Raw genomic sequence first — 20,721 nt, forward strand, 5'->3', positions numbered from 1 at the left:
TTGGCAAAACTAAAAGTACAATTTAAGGCTAAAGAATCAAATGTGCACAACTTAAGCACGCATACCTCAAAAGGGGAGCACAACTTGGGATATTTGTGTGGACATATCTATGGGTGCATGCAAATCCCAACATTGCATATCTACGCTATGTCTGTGCACATTATGGTAGTTCAGGGCTAAATTATCCAATCAGGAAAAAGTGATTTAGGAGTCATGGATTTTTTTTAGGCCAGAAGGGACCATTAGTTCATCTAAACCAGGGGTCGCAAACTCAAATGACCACGAGGGCCACATGAGAACTAGTACATTGCCCGAGGGCCGCATCACTGACCACCCCCCTCCCCGCTGCCCCGCCCCCACTCTACCCCTTCAGTGAGGCCCTGTCCCTGCCCTGCCTCTTCCCACCCCTTCCCTGCCCCCCCATTCCAACCCCACCCCCCCACAACTCCCATTGGCCAGGAACAGGGAACCGTTACTTCAGGGGAGGTACCTGGAGGAGCGGCCAGGGCAACACACAGACCCTTGTGCCCCCTGTTCCCCAGGTCCTGGCCACTTCCCAGAGCGGCGTGGGGGCAGGGCAGGCAGGCAGGGAGGGAGCCTGCCCTGCCCCGGCACACACCAGGCCGGAGCCGCTCTAAGTAAATGCTGGGGAGGCGGGGCCTGGCGGGCCGCATGTTTGAGACCCCTGATCTGAACTGACCTCCTGAATACCACAGGCCATTAAATTTCACTTAGTTACCCAGAATGGATGAAAACTTTAAAAAACAATAATGTTATTGCCTTCTTTATAGTTTCTCCAAATAACTTCTCTTTTTACAGCTTCTTACAAAAACAGGCATTTCTAATGCATCAAATGTTTTAAAAAAATACAAGTTCTTTTTACCTGCGTCAACTGAACTTCAGGCAAGCTGTGCATAACAGTACCAGGCTTATCTTCCGGAAGGACACCAGTAGAACTTTGATTAGGATCATTCTCTAGCCCAGATAGGAAAATCTCTGCTTTTGGAGCTATTATAGGAGATTTTAACTCCACTGAAGCTTCCCAACTCTCTCTTGTCTTGTTTTCTGTTCTGAAAAATGTATACAGTTAATTTGAAACCAATTAAACAGTATGTAACATATACTGTGACATGGGGTAAATCAGACAGTCCACAAGGCTGTTATGGCTACTGTATGCTGAAATATTTCCTTTATGCAAAAAGTAAAACAAAATCATACAAAAAACACTTTATACCAGGGGTGGGCAAACTTTTTGGCCCGAGGGCCACATCGGGGTTGTGAAACTTTATGGAGGGCCGGGTAGGGAAGGCTGTGCCTCCCCAAACAGCCTGGACCCCGCCCCCTATCTGCCCCCTCCCACTTCCCGCCCCCTGACTGCCCCCCTCAGAACCTCCGACCCATCTAACCCCCCTGCTCCTTGTCCCTTGATTGCCCCTTCCTGGGACCCCACCCCCTATCCAAGCCCCCTGCTCCCAGTCCCCTGACTGCCCCGACCCCTATCCACACCCCAGCCCCCGACTCCCCCCAGAACTCCCCATCCAAACCCCCCGCTCCCTGTCCCCTGACTGCCCCAACCACTATCCACACTCCTGCCCCTAACCGCCCCCTGGGACCCCACCTCCTATCCAACCCCACTGCTCCCCTGACCGCGCCCCCCCAAACCTCCGCCCCATCCACCCCTGTCCCCTGACGGCCCCCCAGGATCCCCTGAACCTTATCCAACCCCTCCCCGCCCTCTTACCATGCCGCTCAGAGCGGCAGGAGCTCGCAGCCACACCACCACCCTGTCTGGCAGAAGCAGTGGGCCAGAGCCCTGGCGGCACAGCGCGCTGAGGCTGCAGGGGAGGGGGGACAACAGGGGAGGGGCCGAGGACTAGCCTCCCTGACTGAGAGCTCAGGGGCCGGGCAGGACAGTCCCGCAGGCTGGATGTGGCCCGCGGGCTGTAGTTTGCCCACCTCTGCTTTATACCATAAATACATTCCTCTATTAAGGAAAAATATTAAAAATCCCCACAGAAATCTCCTAAGGGTAAGTACTTTTGGTGAATGCCTTATTTGACAAACCTCTCCTAGCTCAGTCTCAAAAGGCATCCAAAGTGAGCCATTAGCTGCAAGCACAGTCAAACAGCCCACAGGTGTACCAAGACCTCCATAAATTTCATCCAAAGTATCCATCAGAAAAATGGACCTAGTTGCTTTCTCAGTTCCTGGGACTCAATAGTGGCTACTCTGCCAAACATACAAAAAGTTTTGATTCCATTAGCCTTACATAAAGGATATTCAGTACATAAAGGCCTTAAACAAACAAACAAAAAAAATCCCTGCCACACTGTGGAACTAAGTCGTGCATCCAAAACAACTGCAGACACCATTGTCAGTTTCCCGCAATTTAAATGTATATATCTATATCTCTATGAGATAGATATAGATCTCAGTTTTATGCATCCATTTGAAATGTACTTTTTGAAACTTTAGTCCAAAACATTTAAGAGACACACCAATTAGCATATGAATAAAGGATTTTTTCATATCTGTTCACTTTACTTACTCGGCAAGGTCTGTGCTTCCAGATCCAAAATTCTGCAGACCTGCAGAACTGTTCTCAGCTGGTCTGATCTTCCATTCTAGTTCCACTTCCTGCTCTTCTATGGTCTCTCTTAGAGCTTTCCCCTCTAAGATTTTAAAAATTAAATTAAATGACGTTCGCTATTGTAATATTTTGCAACCAACAGCAAGACGACTTACTGTTTGAATGCCTTACACTACCATACATGCATTAGCTTATGGGCAGTGATGAGATGCCAAAATCTTAACAATGGGTTCCCTCCTCACCCCAAGAGGAGGTCGTTGCTCACACCCGCCCCCCGGAACTCCAGCCCCATCCAACCCCCCCGCGTTCCTTGACATCCCCCCCAGGACCTCTGCCCCATCCACCCCCCTCCCCTGTCCCCAACTGCCCCCAGAACCGGGCAGGAGGGTCTCGTAGGCCACCAAAGTGGGTGCCCACCCCACCCCTAAGAGCCAGAGGCACCTGCCAGGGGGCGAGGTGGGGAGTCCCGGAAGTGCTTACCTGGGGCAGCTCCCAGGAAGCATCAGGCAGGTCCCTCTGGCTCCTAGGGGCGGGGGAGCATAGCTAGGGGGGGAAGCAGGGGGAGCGGCTGCTCCCCCACTGATCACATCAAATTTGGCGCCTTAGGCGCCAGCACCCACGGGGAAAACTGGTGGGTGCAGAGCACCCACCGGCAGCTCCCCACCTCGCGCCCGGCCCCAGCTCACCTCCACTCCGCCTCCTCCCCTGAACACATCACCCTGCTCTGCTTCTCTGCACACCCCCCTCCCCGCGAATCAGCTGTTTGGCAGGAAGCCAGGGCGGGCTGAGAAGCAGACCGCAGCTCCACACTCAGGCCAAGGGTGGCGGAGGTGAGCTGGGGCGGGGAGTGGTTCCTCCGCCCCCAGCTACCTGCTGCGGCACTGGCAGCCCTCCTCGCCCTCTGCCTCCCTGGGCCTGAGCAGGAAGCTGCTGCTTGCTTCTCAGCCTGCCCCGGCTTCCCACGCGAACAGCTGATTCGCGGGAAGCCTGGGGTGGGGGATGGAGAAGCAGAGCAGGGCAGCACATTCAGGGGAGGAGGCGGAGGCGAGCTAGGGCCGGGTGTGGGGTGGGGAGCTGCCGCTGGGTGCTCTGCGCCCACCAAATTTTCCCCTTGGGTGCTCCAGGGCTGGAGCACCCGTGGAGTTGGTGCCTAAGGTGCCACTTTTGGCCGGTTAAATTTAGAAGCCCTTTTAGAACCAGTTGTCCCTCGCGGAACAACTAGTTCTAAAAGGGCTTCTAAATTTAACTACTGGTTCTAGTGAACCGGTGCAAACCAGCTCCAGCTCACCACTGCTTATGGGACTATTTAAAAAAAAAAAAAATACTGCAAAGACAAATATGGTTACACTTAAAGAAGAGATACAAGAACAGGAGACAGGTATGGAATTTAATAGTTGGATACTCTGCTGTTGAAATGTTGATGCATGCCTGTAGACATGAACAGGAAGCTGAGTTTTCAATTTGTTTTAGTTTTATGGCCAAGATTTTCAGAAAAAAGACACCTAAAAAGGTAGGCTCTTAAGTAGAGTTGGGCAAAATATTTCAGACAAATAGTTTAAAAATGCGGTTTCAATTGATCTGAAACAATTTGCAAAATTTGCCCTGAATGTGCCAAATAGTTTTATCCAGAAATAAAAATTTGGCCTAGAGTCACAAAATGATTGAAGGAGGAGAAAGCCACCTTCTAACTTTTAGCCCAATGGTTCTGGCACTCACCTGGATGAAGAGAGACCTGGGTTCAAGTTCCTGATTCAGAGCATGGATCCAAACCTATGTCTCCCATATCAGTGCTCTAATCATCAGGCGACAGAGTTATTCTTACCCACTCTGTCTGACCCAATGGCTATTAAGGTAGTTTTTACAACATGGAACAGCTTCAAAGGAAGAGATGGAGACAAATCCACCCCAGAATACCCTACAGCTTTGTGGTTAAGGGACCTCTCTTGGGATGGGAGAGACTCGGATTCAAATCCCAGCTCTGAAGCTGGATTTAAATTCAGGTCCTCTCTCTCCCAGGTGAATGCCCTAACCACTGGGCTAAAAGTTACAAGGCCGCTGCCTCCTCACCTTTTAAAGATACCTGTAAATACGTTGTTTCATTAGAACCCAAATTAATTTTTGATTCACTGAAACGTTTTGGATTTGATTTGCCCCACAATTTTTGTATCCAATTTTGCAGAGCTGCCAGCCTATCAAGAAAGGTTATTCACCCAGATCTACTCCTAATTCCATATTTAGGAGTCTAACCGTAGGCTCCTATTTTCTAAAGCTTGGAAATAAAGGAAAAGCTCACCACTTTGAACTTGCTTGAATTGCTCCACATCTGCATTTGGCCGAAGAGATTTCTGATGAACATTCTTATTTGTTCCCAGTACTCTGCTAAGATTTGGTTTAGGCTTAGGAAGTCTGCATCTTGCAAACCTTGATGTACTATTCGCTTTGGGCACAGGGTGATCACTACAAAGAAACAGAAAAATACCATAAATGTAATTGAAACTTTCCTTTCTTTAATGTGTTTGAATTCAGTGTCAAGAAGAAATTAATACCAGTAATGAGGGCCGTAAGGGGAGGGGAAGGCAGGGGGAGGCAGCTAGGCCGATGAACAAGAGTAGTGATGGAGTTAGCAGGAAAAATGGGCAGGCTGGCAGGAAGAAGAGAAGCAGAAAGACCAGTTGAACTGGGAGAACTTTGAGTGACTGGAGCCTGAGTACAGCTTTAATCATAGTGACCAACAAGGACCAGAACAGGTAAGTTTACAGTAGCTAGGTAACTCAGAATTTTTTCTCTGCAACTGAAATCTTTTTAAAAAATGTAATATTTTGATTAAATTTAACATTAAAGTAGAAGTAGGTCATCTAATTTTGAATGGTTGGGGGTTGATTTTTTTTTTTGGGGGGGGGGGGCTTAATTGGGGTTAAAACAAGCAGGTGAAGTTATACATTAGCACTGTCAGGATTTTCAACAACTTTCTAAACAAGTTGACATGATAACCAATTGCATCTTGAAACCAAGTTCTTCTGAGTTACTTCATTAACTTGAAGTTCATCTTTTAACACTATTCCACAACAGAAATCAGGGCAGAGCCACATGCTCTAGCTGTGGAAGAAGTTCAAGCAGTTCCTTTGTTGCTAGTAGTTATAGATGTACAGTGGCTGCCTGAAAGCCTTTAAGCTGCATGACAAGTGACAGGAAGCAATGAAATTCAAACCACTGGCTTTTGTCTGACCAGTGACGCAAGGTCTTCAGAAAAAAAGGCCAGATAAAATAGTGGCCAGCTATGTGAGGTAAGTTTAAAATTAATTTTTTCAAGCATATCCTTATTTTAAAATGGGTACTCAGGAAGTTGTACATTTCCATCACTCCTATTTTAACCTAAACATAAAGTCCCTATTTAAAAGGGAAGAAAAAAGGACAGGCATCAATATGGAGCGGAACTACATAACCTATGAGCCATGATAGCTAAAAACAAGACTACTTGTCAGCTTAAGAGTATGGTGGCAGAAGCCTTAAAGGGGAGCCCTGTCAGAGAACAGATCACTGCGGGGGGGAAAAAGATTAAAGAAAAACAGTGAAATTAACCTGGTGGGTGCAGCATCTTCCTTAAAAAAAATGTGTACACTTGCTTCTTTTCCAGAACTGTGGTCCGGTAGAATGACTTTGTTTCCATCCTCTGAGGGAACCAGTTCATTATTAGTAGGTGAAGAAAGTGACTGATTACTTGGGGCCACATTTTGCTCTGTATTAGGCTGGTTTATGAGGCCATCAGCCATGTGTAATTCATCTTGATCAGGAAACACCTGTGTCCTTCCTTGTTTAAAAATAAAGCCATAATTAAAAAGATGCAAGTTTATGTCTCCACATGAAGCTATTTACAGGTAGATCAACTATAGGCTTCATTCTGAATAACTGCATTCTAAAGAGATACAAATTCAAATCCTGGGTAAAAACACATCTTGACGACTAGATTTTTTGTTCGTTAGAGTGCAGGGATTACCTCTACATATGTTAAAAGTCAACCTAATGCCAGGTTAATAAACGATGATTTAACAAGTATCAGAGGGGTAGCCGGGTTAGTCTTGATCTGTAAAAGCAGCAAAGAGTCCTGTGGCACCTTATAGACTAACAGATGTATTGGAGCATAAGCTTTCGTGGGTGAATACCCACTTCGTCGAATGCATCCGATGAAGTGGGTATTCACCCACAAAAGCTTTGCTTCAATACGTCTGTTAGTCTATACGGTGCCACAGGACTCTAATGATTTAACAGTATAGCTAAACAGAATGGAAAACAATTTTTCTGGTTAAAGAAGTAAGACGAAACAGATGGACTACTATGGACCACATAAACCTGGCTCTTCTCCATTGGTCTGACTCATGAGACAACAGTCTCTGTAAGACCTACACAAAAAGAATCACAACAGAAAAATCTAGGGGTCTAATGCTTTTTCTGGATCTCCTCTAGCATATCCTGTCTTTCCATGTTTATTTTCTAGAGTATAAGCTCTCCAGGGTATAGAGTGACTTGATATTTATGTCTCAGCTGCACCAATCACACTACTGAACATAACCACGTTTTGGGGATTCAGGGATAATGAAAATAATCTTAGTACTAGTTTAATACTTTTTTAAAAAAAAAATCCTGTCATTAAATGCTTTTACTAGATCAAGTTTCATCTCCCAAAAGAGACTGGATGAGGATACCAAATCTTCAGCCTTTGAATTGCCATTTGTTTTTATACAATTTTGTCTTAAAAATTAACAAAAACACTTCGGTGAACAACCTGAGTGTCCTATCAAAGAAAGAACTAATACATTTTATCCATTGAAAGATCAGTTAAGAACCGTAAGAATTCAGCAACTCCTTTCCTAAAGCTTTAAGAGCCAATTGAACCTCTATGAAGAGCTGAAGGCTGAAGTGAAAATTAATTTACTTCCTCTCCCCCCTTGCTTCCTGTGCCAGTTACGTAGTGCTGCAACAGTTCTTTCAATATGGGTGGCAGTGGTTGTGCCATCTATATTGGCTTCTTTTAAAAAAAAATAAATTTTTTTTTCTGTTCCCCAACTCCTTCTCTGCAGTATTGCTGATGCTGCTAACTCAAAGCAAGAGACCAAACCTGAGGACAAGTTCTGGATCTATCTCAGAAAAGGTAAGACAAAAAAATGACCTAGACTTAAATTTTAATCATAACATGATTCATCTGAGTGTGTGGTGGCATGAGTACTTTATTAGCCTGAATTTGAAGTAACTGTAGTACATAGTAGTGAAAATATCCACATACACACCTGCAAAATCCTTCTTAGTGGTACAGAGGACAGTAGAGAGAAAAGGTGCTGAATGCCCATTACGTACAAGAGTCATACTGCCGGTATGAAATGAGTTGATCAGGGCATGTATTCCATCTTACATATCAGTGTTTTGCTGAAAAAGAGCTCTATGCACCTCTAGCAAACATGTAGTGGAGTTGGCAGTATTTTGGCTAGGGGCTGGACCACTTTACCTCACTAGACAGTGAATCATGGCCCAATCCATCCTCCTCTCTTTCATACTGAACACAAAGGAGGAATCCACACCTGCTGCTATAGTGAGAGGATATGAAGGAAGGGTCATTATGACCTCAACCTTTCAAACCCCAACGCACAAATGAACCCATATGGAAGGGTTTGGCAGATAAATAGATCATACCTTGAGTGCTTATTTTTAACTGAAACATTGGATCTCCCATTGCAAGTAATGTCATGGCAGCTTCAGTACTTCCATCACTAATCCCTGCAAAATTGTTCACATACATGTAAAATCACAAGCACAGTCATTTCGTTAGAAGTTTAACTAAAACATGATTAAAAAAGCAGATATTACCGTCTCTGCTAACTTGAAAAAAAACATTTTTTCAATTTGTTTCCTCTTGGGGATTCCAGATATTAGTAGCAATCATTAACACACATAGTGATAGTCATCCATTAAACTAAAGATGTTCTACAAACATTGAGTAAGCAGCAGTATTCCCATTTTATAGAGGGGGAAACATGGACAGAGGAAGCAATTTGCTCAAGTCACACAGACATTTGGGTCTAGACCAGGGGTGGGCAAAGTTTTGAGGGCCACATCGGCATTGCGAAACTGTACGGAGGGCCGGGTAGGGAAGGCTCTGTCTCCCCAAACAGCTTGGCCCCTGCCCCCTATCCACCCCCTCCCACTTACCGCCCCCCTCAGAACTCCCAACCCATCCAACCCCCCCAGATCCTTGTCCCCTCACCACCCCCTACCAGAACCATCGCCCCTAACCATCCCCCAGGACCCCACCCCCATCCAACCTCCCCTGCTCCCTGTCCCCTGACCACTATCCACACCCCCACCCCCAGACAGGTCCCCCGGGACTCCCAGGCCTATCCAACCTCCCCTGTTCCCCATCCCCTGACCCTCCCCCAAACCTCCACCCCATCCAACCTCCCCCTAGCTCACTGTACCCTGACTGCCCCGCCCCCATCCACACCCCCACCCCTAATCACCCCCCCGGACCCCAGCCCCATCCAACCCCCCTGCTCCCTGTCCCCTGACTGCCCTGACCTCTATCCACACCCCCGCCCCCTGACAGCCCCCCCGGGACTCCCAGGCCTATCAAACCGCCCCCTTCTCCCTATCCCCTGACTGCCCCCAGGACCCCCTGCCCCTTATCCAACCCCCCCACTCCCCATTCCCTTACCATACTGCTCAGAGTGCTGGCGGCACGGGAAGCTGAGGCTGTGGGGGCGGGGGGGACAGCGGGGGCGGGGGCTCAGGGTCTGGGCAGGACGGTCCCACAGGCCACATCCGTAGTTTGCGCACCTCTGGTCTAGATCCAGGTCGGTTTAGACCCAGGTCTCATGACTCATTCCTGTGTCCTATCCACTGGATGACAGGTATCTCCTCCTTTCATCTTCCACTACTTAGTAACATAGGATACAACATTTCTGTGTTCCAAAGTCATCACACTGAAATAAGCCCATAAACTCCAATAGGGTTTTGCCTCTTCACTGAAAATGTTATTTACCTTTAAACAAAGCCATCTCTTAGCAAAGTTTCAAATTCAATTCTAAAAACCAATGGATCAATTGGGGCTTTTTGCAATGAGCCCCATGTATGGGGAAAAAATATTTTACTGCCCTGGGAGCAGACCAGGAAGCAATTTCTGACTCAGTCATGATGTTTCCCTGTTTCCCCCATAGCATGTGCTGGCTAGCAAGTCTGCGAGAAGGATGGGAATGGTGGTTGGTACCAGAGCCATGGATTTATCTATTCCCGCACCTTTCAGGCATGTTGCAAGCCCCTGCAAAGGCTGCTTTTCCCATAGCACAACTACCCACAGTATGGGAAACCAGTGCATGGGAGTGAGGAGACACAGGACAGCCACAATCTGGACCTAAGCCAACAGACTTATAACTTGGTCTGTCTGATGGACCTCACTGAAGAAGTAGTCAGTTAGCACAGCTCCTCCAAAACTACGTATGGGACCTCATCAACTCAGGGTTGGCTGGCTTGATGTCAAGATAGAGGGCCACTCATAAATAAGTGTCTCTTGTATTTACCTGTGTCGGTCTCTGGATTTTCATGTGTAGTCACTTCCTTGAAGAAAAGAGATAAATGATCTGTCAAATACAGCCAAAATCCCAAATAAAATTAAGGGATTTCAATTTAAGCCCAATGGCCAATTCTCTACTGCAAAGTTCAGCATGAGCAATCCGCTCTGATTGAATGGGGTTGTACAGCATCAACACTGGACTGACAAAGCCATCTGAAGAAAATCTGCACACTTCCTGCACATGCCATGCCCATCTATTACACTATATTATGCCATACTATTACTATTTTACATTTTCTCTGATGTTTAATACTATAAAAATTAAACATACTACATAACCATAAGCATAGTACTAAAAAAGGAATGCTTACGATTTGTGAGGCATTCAGATTTTCATCTCTCTGCATCACAGGCTGGACAACCACATTTAAATCATGAGACAGATATTCAGCAGTAGTAATGCAGGGCACATCTGGGACATTCACAGATATTTCAAGCTGCAAAAATCAAAGTTATTCCTATTTATTCAAAAATGGAAAGTGGTCTAAAACTTGCAGGAACACATAAGAAAATGGCTGTATATGCACATCACGTAAAACTATTTTTTTCTAAACCAAATATTAAAATTAGTAGCTCGAGGCCTAAGACAGAATGGATGCAAACATTTCAATTTCATCTTTGAGCGTCAGAATCAGAGCAACCTGTGTTCTTCTGTTTGGTCTCTCAAGAAACATATCTGACGATAACATTCTTGTCTCATGACATTATACATATTAATGTATGTATTGCACTCAAAAAAAAAAAACTGTTAAAAGAATGTTAAGGTTGCAAAGTGAAGCACCCAAAATTAGAAAATGTTAGAATTAAAGTTGCCTGTGCAGTCTGAACTCGGGCCCCTTAAGTAAGTTCACCATAATCGTCTTTAATTACACGACCACATATTTTTTCTAGTCTTTAAAAAAAAAAAAGAAAAACAATCAGAAAACAAATTCTATCATGTGGAACCATTGACACTCACATGGGTCATGAGCTGGGTTGGAACCTTTAGAGCCATATCATAGCTCTCTGCCACTTGAGCTAAGAGTAACTGGTAGCAATAGTAAGTGGTCATCCTCTGTGGACTAACCACTAGAGGGGGATGACACAGAGAGACACTTTGCCACTGGGCTTCACGTTTACTTACTGACAGTCGAAGAATGTTGAGACTCAGGAATCATTTTGGTTCCATTCTAGAGGGAAGCGTGTTCCTGTGATCATGGACCTTTCTGGCCCACTCCCTCATTGACACCTTCTAGTTTGTCCCCTCCATTCTGTCCTTATCTCAGTCCTGTTTCTCCCCCTCCCCTGGCTCCTCATCCTAGTCTCTTTGCTCAGTTTTCAGTCTTGCTCCCTTGCTCCTTGCCCAGCCACTCCCAGACTTGACCCCAGCTCCTTCTCCCAGTCAGTCATGTTTCCACCACAGCTGCCAATCGTTTTGGACATTGTTATGGTCAGATGTGTTTCCTGAGAGAGCAAGCAGAAGAACACAGGTTTCTCTGATTCGGACACTCAAACATGAAATTGAAATGTTTGCATTCATTCTGTCTTAGGCCTCAAGCTTGCAATGTACTCTGCAAAGGTGGATTCCTGTGCTCACACAGAACCCCACTGAATGAAACAGAGCCTCCCACACAACACTCATTGCAGGACTGGGCTTTAGGCTACATTCCCTGAGCAGCCTGTGCATCTTGTCCAGAACCAAGAACACATGCCACAAATATTAACGCCACTCCACTCGTCAACCAAACAAAACAGAAAACCTGCACACCCACAACGTGTTTGTAAAATAAACTGCTATTGTTACTACAACGCAGGTGAAAGCAAGTGAGAGAAAAGCTGGTGGCAAAAGGAAAGACTACACTCCAATACACCAGACCTCTACAAAACAAGTCAACAGGTCATACCTCTTCCATGGTTTCCTCAATCTGGACAGGAACAGGTTTTGGAGATCGAAGACCTACAGGAACAAACACTGGAGCCTTGTTTACTTCTTCTGGTGAAAAACATTCATCTTCATCATCCAGCTCAAATTCATCTGCATCATCTTCATCCTCCTCCTGAGAAGCCCGGAGGGTCACCAAGGTTACCTTTGAACTCCCATGTTCTTTCCCAGATCTCTTGCTGTGGGCAGTTTTCAAGCCTTTGCCTTTGGTGATATTTGGTTTAGTCTTTTGACGTGGTTTTCCCTTTTCACAGCGATCAACTTCACATTCAGAGGCAGAAGAAGTTCTTAGCTCAGATACACGTTTTGGCAGGCCTCCCTGTTCGGATGACCTTCTAGACTGCCTTCTAAATGGATATAAAAAAGAAATTAACTTTTTAGTAAAGTAGCAATATTAAACATAAAAAGGAATTAATATTACAGTCGCAATGAACTCACATGGTAATTGGGATTATGACCACTGTTGTGACATGATAATTACAATCATACACTGGGAAAAATAAAAATCAGTACTTCCCTTGGTCAGCATTCCCCATTCCTTTGTGAATGTTCAAAGTACTGATATTGTATTGTGGATATAATTAGTTTCCTTATCTTTTAACTTCAGGCGGAAATTCTGGAAAACTGTGCTGTGCAGTGAAATTTAAAGGACCTGGTCATTTATGGCAATAGCGAGGAGGGGATTGTTTCCTTTTTATTGTGGAGAATCAAGAGCGTGTGCGCGCGCATGTGTATTTTACAATCTGTGAACCCTTCAGCAGGCAGCATAGTCAAGAAAAAGCCTAGTCTCCACACTGACTTTGCAGGAGAAAGACTCAACTACAGTGGGTGGCTAAAGAGGTCAAGAGTTTTAAGATGAGTATTCCAGCCATTAAAAAACATCTGGGGAATAAGTATGAGTGCGCATGCCCACCCACCCCCCTTCCCCTCCCCCACATCAGAAGAGTGGTCAGACAGAAAAAGTGAGACACTTAACTATGGGATCTTAGTTGGACTAGTATCATTAAACCCTTAGTTACTTCACCTTATCAGTTTGTTTGAGGTCTTCTCCTGAGCATAAAGAGGCTGAGAATCTTCCTCTTGTTCTATTTGACTTTCACTCTCCGACAATCTCTCTGGAGACTGGAATTTACAGGACTGCCTGCTCCTTTTAGGAGGCACTGCATCAATACTGTTTGCAGACTCTTTTTTCCGTGAATCCTCTGAGGAGGATGCAACTTCCACTAAGTTACGAGATGTGTGCTAAACAGACATGAAGACAATGACGGCCAAAGTAAGTTTATATTTGACAGTGGACAATGCTATACTAATTGTATTAAGAGTTTTCTGTTATCTCTAAACACTGATTGGGATTCCCTTGGAAGCCTAGTTACTATCCGGAATACCCTGATAGTTAGAAAGTTTCTCCTAATATCTAACGGAAATCTCCCTTGCTGCAGATTAAGTCCATTACTTTTGGTCTTATGTTCAGTGGCATGGAGAACAAATGATCACAGTCCTCTTTATTACAGCACTTAACATATCTGAAGACTTATCAGGTTCCCCCTCAGTCTTCTTTTCTGAAGACTAACCATGCCTAGGTTTTTTCTTTGTTTGTTTTTTAAAAACCTTTCCTCATTCAGACATACTAGAAAGTTTGCCCAGAGCAGACATATCCCTACAGTAAGTGATGGGAGCACTCCGAGCATTTTGTTGTTGCTATTTCCTTCAGGAGCTCTACTGACATAGAACCCTTGAACTTTTCCTTCTGAGATGATGGCAGAAACCCATTAGCCATCAAAATTCACTGAGAAACCTTCACCATAAAACCAGAAAATTATTAGGGGGTGAAAGAATAATCTTCACCTTATCCAGTAAGTCACAATCTCAGCCAGTCATTGGTTGCTTCAGTTGAGTAAGAACATCTCACTTTTTAAAACATGTATCAGTAATTGTACTTCATCAGCTATGGGCCTTTGGCTGGAATAATTTGCAGGCCCAAATATTTAGTGAACCTGTCAGAAGGCAGGGCTTCTCCTCAGCTTGCTAAGGACTCACTGCCATGCCCACAGTCTCTTTTAACACAGTTTTATTGTCCAAATGTACAGAAACAGTCCTGCACTCAGCTCACCCTTTACAACTCAGGCTCTCTCTGCCTCCCATCCCAGGGGACTCTAGCAATTCTGCTGCTCCTGCTTCCTAGCTCTCTCAGCCAGTTTGACACTCCCTCTCCCCAATCTCTCGCTGACCCTTTATAAATCCAGATGCAGTCCTGCCCCAACTGGCACAGAGGCACCGGACCTATTTCAATTACAAGGGCAAGCCACGCTGTGACAGAACCATATACTGAAGAGGAAATAAAAAAAGTCTGAGTTATACATTGCAGACAACAGAAATAGAGTAAAGCATCCTATGTCAGCTCAGTGCTATCCCGGAAATTAAAATAAAAAAATAAAAGCCTGAATCATGTAGTTCCATATCCACTAATATTTAATATATAAGCCACAAAAGACCTTGTGTGCATACATACAGATTTTAAGCAGTTGTGGTTATGCCTTTATTTGTATTGTTCGGTGTGTAAAGGACACTTATTTACATTTGCAGGTAATGAAATTACAGAATAGGGAAGCGAATGAAGTTACTGATGGCAAATCAAAATGTAATACAGTAAAATATAAAAGCTGAAACATTTTCTTTTAAAATACTTCTGAAGTATGTAGGCTTTGTGCTCATTATTTTTACATCAGTTCACTGCTGGCAATGAGATGCAAAGAACCAATTTAACCCCTCACATCCAGAAAGTAGATTCCACAAAATCCATAGGTCATAAGAAGAAGAAAGCGGAAGAAAAGAATTCAGTCATTGACATAACAGACTGACTTAGATCAGACGTTCAGTACTTACCAGTAATGAGGTTAGGTTTTCTGATTTTATATCACAGGATATCAGACCTTCTTCTGTATTTCTACCTTCAGTCTTTTCCTCAGTTGTGTTTTCTCCCTCTTCAAGGGCTTCTTTCTTTCTTGTTGCTCTAACTAGGTTTGGCTTTGGCCTCCGTAAATGGCTCCTCACTAGCTGTGCAGGTTTTATAGCACTTTGTTTACTTTCTTCTCCAGAACTGGACCTAGAAAAATATTATGATTGTACATATCAGCAGTCACAGACCATTAAAACAGCTTTTGCAAATCTACTGTACTGACCTAACTATATGTAACATCTGCCCAATGTGAACCAGGAAAAAAAAAAGGCAACTCCTATAAAGGTTCATTGCACACAGTATATTAAGAAGTCCACTCAGGGGAAAAGGAAGATACGAAAAGGGAAATTGCCTGCACATCGTTTTCAGTGGTGGATGTTTCAGTTTTCTTTGAAGCAGTACTGGCTCTTGAGTGCAAGTGGAATATTTTGGGGGGTGGGGTGCAGGAGAGGACAAGCCACTGTGGGCTCAAGGTGCCCAAAGCTAACCCGAATGCAAGTCAAGATTTTTTTCCCCTCCAAACAAATGATGGGTGATGATGGGACATCTTTTCATCCACTATTTGTTTCTCCTGGGACAGAAGAGGGGAAGTCTTCTCCGATACTAGGGTGTTGGTAATCAAGAGTCTGAACTTCTTCCATAAAATTGATTTGATGGTCTGAAGATTGGAAAGTTTCTGCAATTGGACGAAAGAAAGAATCCAAGATCTGGCCAAATGAATACGGAGGTACATGTTATTGACTTAGAGAAAAATCTCATCTTGACATGATGCACTGTCTAATGACAAAGCAACACTGGCCAGTGGAGTAATATTTTATTGCAAACAAAAGCAGGATAACATTGCAGGAATTCAGAATGTAATCAAATCTGGTCATGAAAAAATCTGATGAACTGGATAAAATGAAGGGTTGGCATTCATCCCTAACTCTGATTTTGTTGTCTTCACTACAGCCAAGAGGCTGCCAAGAAGTAGTCCTTCAGTCTGGTTATATTAAGAACTATAGAGCTTACAAATGACTCTTCAAACACAAGGAATAAATCCGTAAACTAGTCAAGGAGGTTGGCAAAATTAAGATTATAGCAATGGTAGCAGATGTCAGGGCTTTGAGGGTCAACTTCCCACAAGAGAAGAAATAAGTGAATCTGGATATAGCATGAATACAGCTTGTTCATTTTATGCATACACAGTCCTTCATCAGAGGTGGGAATAAATGGCATGCAGACAGTCCCAGCTTTCAAAGGCCTAAACGTAAACATCCTTGCCTGGATCCCACAGAATAACTATGCCTCAAAACTATGTTCGTGACAGTGAGGCAGAAAATAAACTCCCTTGCTGCTTGCCACAGCTCCACCAAAGGGACAGGGAAAAAACCAAAACCACAGCAAAACAATATCAGGACATTTTTTTCCCCCAAGATTAAAAATGTGCTCGCACAACAAGAAAACAAACTAAGATTATGTAATGGTGCCACCTGGTGACCCCTGCCATAACAAAAGTTATATATTACTGATATAGCTTTACAATACTTCCATTCACATTTAAAAATTGTATTAGCACAATAGTGTTTTAAAGACCATTCATTTATGAAATGTGAACGTTACCTTTCAGAAGAATTCGGAAGCCTGCTCTCAACATCTGTAGACATACAACTCTTTCTTTGATCTTGCTGATTGTTGCAGCTCAAAGATTTCTCAAGGGAGCAAAGTTTTTCTGATTGAATGCTTCTTTTTGGTGAGGTGACCCCACAGGAATCTGAACCATCTTTTTGGGCCTCCACTTCAGCCTTTAATTTATTTTAGAACAGCAAAAATTATTAATATTAAATATGATATTTTAAAGAACAAAAAAGCATTCTGAGTAATCCATCAATTAATCTGAATCAGAACTTCTTTCTAAAGGCTTTAAGCATCTTACAGTAACTAGTCACTACTGCTATTCCTTCAATAAAGGCAAGGTAGTCTTTAGGACAGGGGTTCTCAAACTGAAGGTCATGACCCCTCAGGGGGTTATGAGGTTATTACATGGGGGTTGTAAGCTGTCAGCCTCCACCCCCAAACCCCACTTTGCCTCCAGCATTTATAATTGTGTTAAATTTTTTTTTAAATGTGTTTTTGATGTAGAAGGGGGGAGTCGCACTCAGAGGCTTGCTGTATGAAAGGGGTCACCAATACAAAAGTTTTGAGAACCACTAGTCTAGGAAGATAAAAAACATCCAGTAGTCTCCTTTTGGATCAGTTACTACAGGTCTCTGAATAAAAAACATGGCAATAAGGAATAGCCTGTAGTGTATTTAAAATGCCTGTGCATATTAAACATGGAGTGCAATGAAAATATCTGAAATTTCAAAATGTCTTTAGTTTTTTAGGTAAAGAAACAGAATAAATCTTACCATTTGCTTAACAAACATCTAGGCATTTGTACTGTGTTCCTGATTGGTTTATATTAAACTGTAAGTATCATGCATAAGGATACAAAAATATGATTTAATTCATGCCTAGTATGTGGGTTTATTAGCCTACTTAAGCAATTTCTTCACAAAAGCTGCAGATAAAAGACGGGTATCAATAAACAAACAAAAAGATCTCAGTAAAATTCTCACTTTTGGAGAGAGGTGTACATCAGAAACCCTGTGTGGTAAAGGGCTCTCCTCTGCTTTTCCTGTTTCCCCTTCAACTGGAGCAGTAACTTTTTCTGCCACTGGCTCTTCTTTCTTGCCATATGCCCTTCCCAGGTTTGGTCTAGCCCTCTGGAACCGACTCCTCATTAGCTGTGCTGGTTTGATAGCACATGTCTTATCTTCTTGGGAACTGGATTTTTCAGTGCCAATGATTTAAAAACAGAAAATGTCACATGGTTACAGTTAATGGAACCTGTTACCGCACTCATTGTTAACAGATTTTCTAAAATCAATACTTATACAAAAGAGTTACAAATTTTTTCATGCTGTGCCTTTTGGTTTAAGACGAGGAAAATGTGCTCCTTTAGTATTTACAGTTTCTAGTTTTCAGCATTTGGGGAGTAACTCTGAACATGTAACATAGCCAAAGCCCAGTGTCAAGATTTTTCTTACTATTATTTTTCTGCTTTTTGTCATAACATCACTGCTAGCTATTTTCATAATACTAGGAAGTAGCCCAAGCCAGAAAGAAGCAGCGTGAAGGGGCTGAACAAATTCTGGCTTTCTAGATACCTAATTTCCAGAATTTAAATATTTATATTCTAGTTATGCCTGTGTGACAATACTGCTACCTGAATATATCAGTTATACGTAAACCCTTTTTTGATTTTAAGGGTTATGGGTGAGAAGGCATCGTAACTTGGTCTTAAATTGTGACGCTAACAATACTTCATGTTAATTCATAATGTCTACTAACAGCATTAAGTTGCAATTGTAAATATAAACTAACAATAAAAAAAAGTGTGCCTTATGCTTCTTAATTTAAAAATAAGATGTAAAAAAATCCATTTATTGCTCCTGTAATGAGAGAGGTTGCAATATTGCCAATAAAAATGTAGAGTGTTTGAAATTGTGCAATGATTTAAAAAGCACCACAACAAACGAAGCACTCCAAAATTTGTTAGTCCAACCCCTTTGCTTGTAATTGGGCAGGATCTAAGAACCGCAAATACCTCAGGTTAATTAGTGCCACGTTATTTCATTTTTAACATATAGGTGCATCAGTAACAAGAAGGGAAAGTGACGGCATTTCGTTATAGCTACTCTGGTTCCAGTGGTACTCAGATTAGCTTTTTAATCTTTCTAAATTTCTTATAAATAAAAGATAAGAGGTAACCAAGGAGTAAAAATGAAGGGCAGAAGCAAGATATTTGGAAGATGGTGGATCTCTAGAATCCCACCATTACTACTTTACTTCTCTCCCCCAGTCAAGATACACGTGTCAAGCCAAAAGATTTCCCTTGCCTGTGGGTGCTGGAAAAATGTGACTTCCTCTAGAATCCCCAAAAGGAACAACCACATGCATTGTTCCCTGGCTCCAAGGACAGAACGTGTTGCCTTGCAAGTGCTGGCCCTATGAATGAGGCAAAGGCTAAGAAGTTGTTTTAAAGAATTAGTGTTTAAAAAAGTTTGTAGAATTTCTTTTGGTTTGAAAAAAGATCTATTTAAAGAAAGTATTTTTGGAGGTATTATTTGTCTATAAGAGGCATAAAACTGTTGGAGATCTAGCTATTTTAGTTATTTATGTAATTAGGAACTTGAGTTTTTCTGTTGCTAGCAACACAAATAGCATCAGGGAAACCAGTAACAAAATACATATTTAGCACTTGCATTCACCTAGACTAGTAACATAAGAATATATTGGGTCAAAGGAAACAAATAAGGACTTTGCCATTAACGATACTGGAAATCTTATTTGAAAAAACATGCAAGTATTAATGTATTAGACATTTATATGCATTTGGAAAAAGCTACCCCCATGAAGACAAAACTTGGTAGGAAAGAACTTTGAATTCAAATATATTCAAGACAGCCTCACAGAGAAACAATATCAAGCACCTGGGCTCAACTAAAGAAAACCACAGAGTGAAAATGTTAGATGCTAGCACTGAAATAAAAGACCAGAACGAATTGGAAAACAATGGGAAGAAAGGTACTGATACATGCACAGGGATCTCATTTGTACAATAGGTAAATGTTTGCATGAAAAGCGTTCAAACTTGTTTCCTAAAACTCAGCTCACCTGCTTTGTTCATCTGACACATTTTGGTAAATATCAGGCACTGGAGATTCTCCTTCTGGTGTCTGTTTCTCACAACCCAACAACTTATCTCCTGAAGCTTCAGAAGATACAGCTTCATTTTCACCCTTTGACTTGTGCTGAAAATATAACTATCATCAATAGTGGTCATGTACTGCAAACAAGTACTAAAATGCCCCATGTTTTAAACTAGGACTGCATTTTATAAAATCACAGAAAATAAGGCCCTCTGAGGATCTGAAAATGAAAACTATCCGAGCATGTAATTCTATTAATGGGCAGGCAGAAAAAAAATCATAGGACAGAATTTTAAAATCTGAGTGCACACAGGTAGGCATCTAAATCCATATTTAGGCACCTTAGGAGATTTAGAAGCTCAACTATAGACACCCAAGTTTGAAAGTTTTGGGCACACTGTTTTGCACTTAGTGGCTTTCAGAGGATTTCATTGCAAGTTACACAACCTAAGAATCAGTAAACAAAATGCAGCTAAATATCCTCTACTTTACAGATGCTTAAACAGGGGTAGAAGGTGCTAAGTGACTTGCCTAAGGTTACCCATGCTTATAGGAAAGTCAGCAGGCATAGTTTTACTTCTATGGCAGTAGTGCTGTGCCACAAAGAGCTTAAAAAATAGAATGTAGCTTTGTATGTAAGAACTGATAGTTTCCTGCTGTTCCTTCCTTGCCTCTTATTTAATCAGGAAGGATGATGCAAAACCCATATTTTTAAGTAGTTGATATGAGCCCAGCCAGGAGTTACTTGATTGTGCCTAATCTTTCCCTCTATTGCAATCCAACCAAAACCATACCCTTCGTTTTCCATAATAAAGCTTTTATTTATTAAAAATAAATAGATTTTAAAGAGAGTTCACAGTTGTAATGTCTGCAATAACTCAACCTGATAAGGTTTTACCATAG

General features: G+C 42.8%; 1 protein-coding gene across 3 annotated transcripts in view; it reads right to left on the reverse strand.

Moving 5' to 3' along the window:
- BDP1 (BDP1 general transcription factor IIIB subunit) overlaps positions 1-20,721 on the reverse strand; it is a 71,528-nt gene that overhangs the window by 14,453 nt on the left and 36,354 nt on the right. For 2 of the 3 annotated variants that reach the window (XM_048849924.2, XM_048849927.2), the window contains exons 23-35: positions 19,784-19,920; positions 17,683-17,890; positions 16,685-16,866; positions 15,010-15,229; positions 13,151-13,368; positions 12,089-12,473; positions 10,517-10,642; positions 10,153-10,189; positions 8,273-8,356; positions 6,170-6,398; positions 4,884-5,047; positions 2,549-2,672; positions 884-1,070 (exon numbers count right to left, since the gene is read on the reverse strand). In XM_048849924.2, coding sequence (XP_048705881.2) covers positions 884-1,070; positions 2,549-2,672; positions 4,884-5,047; positions 6,170-6,398; positions 8,273-8,356; positions 10,153-10,189; positions 10,517-10,642; positions 12,089-12,473; positions 13,151-13,368; positions 15,010-15,229; positions 16,685-16,866; positions 17,683-17,890; positions 19,784-19,920 — 2,301 coding nt within the window. The remainder of the gene's footprint in view (positions 1-883; positions 1,071-2,548; positions 2,673-4,883; positions 5,048-6,169; positions 6,399-8,272; positions 8,357-10,152; positions 10,190-10,516; positions 10,643-12,088; positions 12,474-13,150; positions 13,369-15,009; positions 15,230-16,684; positions 16,867-17,682; positions 17,891-19,783; positions 19,921-20,721) is intronic. The other variant, XR_007356646.2, reaches the window with a different exon arrangement.

The sequence above is a fragment of the Caretta caretta genome, chromosome 5, assembly GCF_965140235.1.
Source record: "Caretta caretta isolate rCarCar2 chromosome 5, rCarCar1.hap1, whole genome shotgun sequence".
Taxonomy (NCBI): domain Eukaryota; kingdom Metazoa; phylum Chordata; order Testudines; family Cheloniidae; genus Caretta; species Caretta caretta.